Source organism: Pollachius pollachius (genome assembly GCF_949987615.1).
Source record: "Pollachius pollachius genome assembly, chromosome: 4".
Lineage (NCBI taxonomy): Eukaryota > Metazoa > Chordata > Actinopteri > Gadiformes > Gadidae > Pollachius > Pollachius pollachius.
The window spans coordinates 28448322-28456633 of NC_136937.1; the positions used below are offsets into that span (position 1 = coordinate 28448322).

General features: G+C 48.8%; 1 protein-coding gene across 1 annotated transcript in view; it reads right to left on the reverse strand.

Moving 5' to 3' along the window:
- The window catches only part of LOC307074246 (zinc finger protein GLI2-like), a gene marked incomplete at its 3' end in the record, with an annotated part of 55088 nt that overhangs the window by 18642 nt on the left and 28134 nt on the right, over nt 1-8312 (reverse strand). Inside the window, exons 4-6 of the mRNA XM_079734264.1 lie at nt 7178-7348; nt 1183-1384; nt 303-510 (exon numbers count right to left, since the gene is read on the reverse strand). Coding sequence (XP_079590390.1) covers nt 303-510; nt 1183-1384; nt 7178-7348 — 581 coding nt within the window. The remainder of the gene's footprint in view (nt 1-302; nt 511-1182; nt 1385-7177; nt 7349-8312) is intronic.

Below are 8312 nucleotides of genomic sequence, written 5' to 3' on the forward strand. Positions count from 1 at the left end.
GAATCAGGAAAACAATTGCAGTACTTTTCAATACAACTTTCAAGGCTACTTACTTCTTTGTACGATAAGTTGAAGGTCATACCATACATGGCTTTTATTTAAGTCTTTGTCAGTACAACATGTTTCCCGCCCAAATTTTCGGTGTAACTGAAATGGTGAAACTGCAGCATGAACACCTTGTTAGCTAAACACGCCTCACCTGAATAATTGTATTTCAAACCCCCCACCCCACATGATTTAATGCCAACAACCCAACGTGCCTCCGACCGGACAGGTCAAGAAGGATCCACTGTGTAGCATACCTTGGGCGGAGAGTCGCGGTGGTGGTGGTGGTGGTGGTGGATGGCGTTATGCATGCCGTTGAGGCCCAGGCTGACATGGCGACTGGAGAAGGAGGGCGCGGGTTGCAGAAGAGGGGGGGTGTGTCCAAAGGCACTCAGCCCCCGCTGCTGAGAGAGCAGCTGCTGGTACGCCATGGGGTTGATGGGGTGAGGGAAGGCGAAGGATGGACTGTAGAGGAGCGCAAACAAATACATTGAGGTTAGCATCATGGGGGGTTAGCATTGTGGAGGTTAGTATCGTGAGGGTTAGCATCACAGAGGTTAGCATAGTGGAAGATAGCATCATGGAGGTTAGCATCGCGCAGGATAGCGTCATAGAGAATGGCATCGTGAAGAATAGCATCGTGGAGGTTAGCTTCGTGGAGGCTAGATTTGTGATGTTAGCATCATGGAGAATAGCATCTGGGAGGTTAGTATCATGGGGGTTAGCATCGTGGAGGTCAGCATCTTGGAGGCATGTGTTGTGAAGGATGGCATCATAGAGGTAAGCCTTGAGGAGGTAAGCATTGTTGAGGTTACCATCATTGATATTAATATATAGATGTTAGCATCAGGGATATTAGCATCATTCATTTCTGCATCATAGAAGTTAGCATGAAGAACACCGATTTTTGTGATTAGTTAGAAGTCGCTTATAATAGCCAAAAAAGGAAAATAACTTCTCTGAAATATTATGTGACTGTAGTATGCACATCAGTACACAACAAGAAAATGCAATAACACACAGTGAAAGCAAACAGTTTACACCATGCAAACAGTACAAGGCAACAGAAAGGAGATGAATTAAACTAATCCAGATTGACTCTCAGTCCGGGGGGTACGGTGTCTCTGGTTGGTGTACCTGATGCCGCCGACAGACAGGTGACCGTAGGAGCTTCCTGCGGCCGAGCTGGAGCGAGAGTTGTTGATGTAGGCCACCAGGGAGTTGGGCGAGGTGCGGATCATGGTCTGGAGGTCGATGCTGGCGTCTGACAGCGGGGAGATGGACAACGCGCGCTTTCTGTTCAGCCGAGGGGTCAGTCTGGGGCTGGAGAATCGGGCTGCTGCTGCTGCAACACACAAACGCACACACACACACACATCAATATAGGAAAACGTATGTGCGTCCAGTTGTGAGTGATGGGAAAACGGTTTGACCTAGTAGTAAATGCTGATGTCATCAGCATACAGTGATATTCAATAGACCGTAGGCCTGTCTAGTATATTGATATTAATACCGTGATATGAAATATCTTCATTGATTTTTGACCACAACATGGCCCATGAATCGATGGGTGATCTATGTTGGTATCGTGATAAAATGTATCATAGTGATAATATCAAATCATTTACAATATATAAACATGTAACCTTGATTACGATGGCACTGATCAATTTGCCACTTTAGTCAAAAAAGTCTGATACTTATAACGATTCCAAAAAAGTAAGAGAAAATAACACAATCCTATATAAATTGTCACTTTTGATATTAGGCTCATACAGTTAAATACGCTAATAGCTCCTGCCTTATCAATATATGCTATACAGACAGTGTATCAAGTGGACAGTACTTTCTTTAGTTATATTAAAGCCATGCAAATAATAAAAGAGTGAGTGTTCCTCTTCAAGCCAAACATCCAGAACACAAACCAGGCCGCAAATGGTCCCTCCCGCTTTATGTAAAGCATCTCATCTCTTACAAATGTCACGGCTTTTAACTTCCCTCCCCACTATCATTTCATGGACTAGAAGCAGGGCCTTAGGGTCCACAGCCTTCTACCCCTCTCCTGTGTTTAGGGCTAGCACCAACATTCAACCGGCCGCATGATTTCAAATATTTGCAATCTAAAATAATGAACCCCCCCCCCCACCCCCCTGTGTAAACCCAGGCCAATTCCTTCCACTCATTATCCTCGCGCTTTTCCCAAAACGCAAAGGCCCCGGCGTGTTCCGCGGCTATTTTTAGGGAGCGCCGTGCTGGGGTACGGAGAGTGGGGTGCCGGGGTAAGACGCTGGGGTGTTAGAGAGTCGTGTGATTGATGCCTCTGCGGCTTCCCCGCGACACTCCCGACGCCGCACGGATGTGGAGCAGAAGCTATCAATGAGCGCCGAAGATTGATTCACGGCCAACGCTGTAAACCAGTTGTTGTGGCGTGACGGAAAGCGGGCCTGGCAGGTGATATTGTGGGGCCCCAAGATAAACCTGTCTTCTCGTCTGCCGCCAGATCTGCCAAGGGGTTGCCACCACCGCTAGCATAGCCACGCACACTTTCCATTTTTTTTCCCGCCGTATTTCCTAGTGCCAACTCGTGACAATGGAACCAGGTAGTTGCTGTTTATTTTACGCTGAACGTACAAGGCACGTGGAAATGTTGTCCCACTGACACACATCTCAGGTCTCGGTGGCCTTTTATAGTACAGCCTGTTGTTTGGAAGCACCGCTATTAATATAATGTGGGATAAGTCAGCTAACCACCTCTACGCACCTACCGTCCCGAAGCCTGGGATTTTACACTGTTATCAGAACCGATTTTCTAATTAATGCTCTTTGAAATCGTTTTCAGGACATAGAATGAAAATCAATGCATGGTCAATCCATGATTAATCTCATTCAGTGCTTTGGATGAGGAAGTAAATTAACATAACAAGCCTCCCATTATGTGAAGGTTGGCTTTAATATGTAAACATTCTCTTTGTGGTCCAAGCTGCATTCGTATTAAGGTCAATGAAGTTCTGTGGCTCTGGCATCTCCCTTGCATGTAGCGACCTCATTAAGGATCAGACATGAATAATCAATCTCTCTACAATAATTCCCCGTAATTACCTCAGATAAACATCGCAGGGTGCGGAGAGTGCGGAGGGGTTGTACTTCACTTTGTTAAATGAGGGCAATTTGCTGAGAATTGATTTCAACTGTGAAAGAAATGTATGCAGAACGTTCCGGATCGATGTGACACTAGTAAGGACTGTATAAGGAGATTGTTCACTCGAAACTCTTGAAAAACTAAAGCTGCCGGCTTTTTTGTAGGGTTAGTTGGTCTGGCTAACCTGACTTACAAAACGTGCCAAAAAAACATGGAGTTTAACTCCGCAATCAGACCGTATTGGTGTCGCCTGTTTGGCAGACTAAGACAAAGAAACACAGATGCACCATTCCTGTCTTTAGCCCCCACTATCTCTTCTCTCACATCTTTGTTCATCATGGCGGAGAGTAAGAGGTTGCATCTAAGTACGTCTTCCATCACACCGTGTTGCTGCTACATATGTTACCGGGCTGGCTAACCAGCGCTTGGAGACTGGGGGCGGGGGGGGGGGGAGGCATCATGGGATTTGTAGTCAAAGCCTCATATGGATTCTGAATAACGACCTAATAATTCTTATGAATAGAAAACCCATCAGCCGTCATTTCTCCTGGGTTCTCGTCGCTCTGCACCCAGGGAACGAGGGAGAGAGGGAGAGAGGGCGGGGGTGAGAGGGAGAGCCGCTCTGTATGGTCTTAAACCCATTTAGCCGGCTAGCGAGTCTCACCACAGGGGGGTTTGACACCAGGCCCGGAGGGGTCAGGGTTTTGTGTTTTTCGCAATGCATCTTGGGATACCAGTGCAAGCAGGGCGGAGAGGGGACAGTGGGGCGGGTTGGGGTAGCGGGCGGGGGGCTACGCTGGCATTCAGACAACAGCCTGTACCCCCTTACTCCTTCTCAGTTACGCGGGCTTCCTCTGGGGAGGCATGTTTATTAATGTGCCACTTCCTCCGTGATAAATGAAGGAGAGGAACGCTTGGCTAGCGACACAGCCCCCCCCCCCTGCCCTCACCCGCACACACCCCTCACCCCCCTTAACACACACTCACACTCCTTACAAACCACCCCCCTTAAGACACATACACACATACACAGACATACTACACACCCCTTAAAACACACACTGCTCACCAACCAGCCCCCCTTAACACACACACACACCGCCTCACACACACACACACACACACACACACACACACACACACACACACACACACACACACACACACACACACACAGACGACACAGACACATACACACATACATACAGACAAATACCCCTGAACCCCCCCTCCCTTAACACAATGATTTATGTCAGCCTCCTCCACTGTTGGGAGTGTGTGTGTGTGTGTGTGTGTGTGTGTGTGTGTGTGTGTGTGTGTGTGTGTGTGCAAGTGGTTGAATGAAGTTTACCCACATATGTGGGGGCAGTTGGGGGTAGGGAGTGTAAAAAAAAAAAAAGAAGCAGGTTGCCAGCCTGTGTGTGTCTGGTGTGTGTGTGTGTGTGTGTTTGTGATAAAGGTTAGATGTCTTCCTCAAAGCCAACACAACACGTTATTTCTCGCATGGAAGATGGAGAATCGAACCGGCAACCCTTGAGTCTAGCCCAAGGGCCCCCAAATGTTTCCTAGCCGGGCCCCACCTGTGGCGACACACAGGGCCTGTGACCTGACAGATATGTCTGTGCAATGAAATAAGCACCGCAAACTTGTTACCATGTTAAAAGGGTGAGAGATAGTTAAAATTCCCCTTCTCCATTATCAAACACGCTAACGATCAAGTGAAACACACAGATGTATATTTCCGAAACACACACCTGGCCCCGCCGGTCGCAATCACAGGCCCGCCATTTTGAAAAAAGCAACGTTTTTTCGCTGCGAAAGCAACAAGCCCTGTTCATTTACTTTCCCAGCGCCGAATGTCGAGACACCTGGTAGCACGTAGCATCCCCGGCCTGCTGTCCGCCCGCTCAGCTCCCCAGTGCTGCTGGCCTTGGCCCCGGGTCGGGCCTATCAGCGGGGGACTCTAGATGGAGTTATGGCCAGCGTTAGCTGCAGCTGGCCGGCCGTCTGACTTGGCCGAGGGGAGGGCACGGGGCCGGGGGGAGGGGGAGGGGTGAGTGTTTTGGCAGCGGGCCTCTTGGCGGCCCAGCGCAGCGACCGCGGCTACCGCTGAACCACAGCAGGTTCATTTACCACCGCTCTGCGGCGTCTGCCCGAGCCAAACAGGAAGTTGGCTATACCACCAACCACCTCCACCACCCCACCACCGAACCACCTCCATCATGACCGCTTTATGAGCTAGCCTACCAGCACACAAGCAGATGCACATTTGCATATAATCACACCAAGGCTATCCAATTTTAAGGCAGTGATGATGCAAATAGTATGACGAAAATAACTACATGTAATGGTGGAGATTATGGTCAACATCTGAATATTTTAACAGCCTTGGTTTTTGTCTCCCGTGTGAATAGGGTTCTATGGTGCTGCTAATGTAATGCTTATCTGGGCATTTCAAAACCAGGGTGAAACTTAACCAATGGGATGGAGTCTTAACAGCTAGTTAGCTTGGACGTGTGCGTGTGAAATGTGTGTACGATAACGTTTTCTCAGCCTATAGTTGGCGAGTGATGGCTGTGTCACTTGACACGACGGGCCCACGAGAGAGAGAGTACCACTACGGAAGTAGTTGTTGTCAATAGCACGGCGCTAGCAAGGTTTTTATAACAGAATAGGAAGATGCATAACAGAGCGCGAAGATACTAGCTTACTGGGACCAACTGGCCCTGTGGCTGTTTGAAGTTTTCTGACATTAAATATGTATACATGCCCCTGTTTTGATTTTCCTTTATAGAAATTTTTATATATTTTTTTCCTCAGCTCTGTGTTTGGGTTTCATCATCTACACAGGGTCAATACCTGCACTGGGGTTTTCATTCACCTCAATCAGCGTCAAACCGCCCCAATCGAAGATGACAGCAATGGTTTTGCTGAGGTGTGGAACAGTTAACACCACATTCCCAGCACTTGTGTGTTCCTGGGTGTGTGTGTCCGTGTGTCTTTGTGTGTGTGTGTGTGTGTGTGTGTGTGTGTGTGTGTGTGTGTGTGTGTGTGTGTGTGTGTGCGTGCGTGCGGGTGTGTTGTAAGTAGATGGGCTCATGGACACCACAACACATGGACCAAACCGACAACCCTCCGTCTTACAACCCCTCAGCTGACATTGTTTTAAAGCTGTCACTACCAAACAAACACTAGTGAGCTGGCTGCAGTGAATCAGCCCACGTCTACAGAACGGAACGAGATAACCGGAAAGTCTCAAAAATATGGCATAATATCTATAACAATACTAATAGCAATAATGATAATACAATTGTCATGATAATACAATCATCCTAATAGTAATACAATTACCGATGTGAAAATGCGCAGAATAAAAAAATACATTACTTAAAAACAGTAACACTACCCAAAGCCCGGGACAGGCTCGCTAGTGTGAAAGTATTTTTCACTCTACGTTCGTGAAGATCTTTCGGTTGTTCTTAAACATTATTTCACGACTGTCTGAAGATGGCGGTGAGCTTTGAGCTAAAGTAGCGCAAGCTTCTTTAGCTTGGGCCTCTGGCTCGGGTCATTAGCCCGGGTCTTTAGCTCGGGTCTTTAGCCCGGGTCTTTAGCCCGGGTCATTAGCCCGGGTCTTTAGCCCGGGTCTTTAGCCCGGGTCATTAGCCCGGGTCTTTAGCCCGGGTCTTTAGCCCGGGTCATTAGCCCGGGTCTTTAGCCCGGGTCATTAGCCCGGGTCTTTAGCCCGGGTCATTAGCCCGGGTCTTTAGCTCGGGTCATTAGCTCGGGTCTTTAGCCCGGGTCTTTAGCCCGGGTCATTAGCTCGTGTCTTTAGCTCGGGTCATTAGCTCGGGTCTTTAGCCCAAGTCTTTAGCTCGGGTCATAAGCCCGGGTCTTTAGCCCGGGTCATTAGCCCGGGTCATTAGCCCGGGTCTTTAGCCCGGGTCTTTACCTCGGGTCTTCAAGGACACCACCCCCTCCTCCCCCACTCACCCTCCACGGGGCTGAAGTACTCCCCCAGGTGCCCCGCCCCGGACGCGCCCCCCATCAGCAGGTCTCCGTAGGGGGTGCGGTGGCTGGCCATCAGGTGGTAGTACTCCACCGGGCTGGTCCCCGGGGGGGGCAGGCCGAGCAGACCCCGCTCCTTCAGCTGCTCGTGGGCCACTGTAGTGGGGGGGGGGGGAGAGAGAGAGAGAGAGAAGGGGAGGGGTGCAGATATGTTCAAGTTTTTTTTACGTGACCTTCTCTTTACAATTTGCTTGTTTGCCATTTTTATATATATACATTCATATATTTTATATGCTGTATATATATTTACATTCTCTCTATCTCTCTCTCCCTCTCTCTCTCTGACTCTCTCTCCATCTATTCTCTCTCTCTCTGTCTCCCTCTCTCTCTCTGACTCTCTCTCCCTCTATTCTCTCTCTCTCTCTCCCTCTCTCTCTGACTCTCTCTCCCTCTATTCTTCCTCTCTCTGTCTCTCTCTCTCTCTCTCTCTGACTCTCTCTCCCTCTATTCTCTCTCTCTCTGTCTCTCTCTCTCTCTCTCTCTCCCTCTCTCTCTCTGACTCTCTCTCCCTCTATTCTCTCTCTCTCTCCCTCTCTCTCTCTGACTCTCTCTCCCTCTATTCTCTCTCTCTGTCTCTCTCTGTCTCTCTCTCTCTCTCTCTCTCTCATCTCTCTCTCTCTCTCTCTCTCTCTCTCTCTCTCTCACACACACACAATCCACCAGTGGTGTGACCACCATTCCAAGCCAACATCTGTGTCCAGTAAAACTCCACTCCCCAAAGTGCCACAACCAATCATGGCTGACACTTGAATTTGTTACCGTGTCTGGAACCACAACGCTTGAACTTCCCTGCTTCTGTCCCCTTGTCTGGGGGAGGGGGGGGCTGATCTGTCTTTAAAGATGTTTCTTATTTCCCTCCCTCTCTCACACTCTCGCTCTCTCTTTCTCCCTCCCCTCCCTCTCCGTCCACTGGGTGTATCGGTATGCGCTGCTATTGTCATTATTAATTATGACAAATGTCATAAGAAACTTGAGGTGCTGAACAAGTTGTAAGGCGCCATTGACCGTGAACATTGTTAACAATTATACTCCTCTGCTCTCTCTTGCTCTCTTTCTCTTT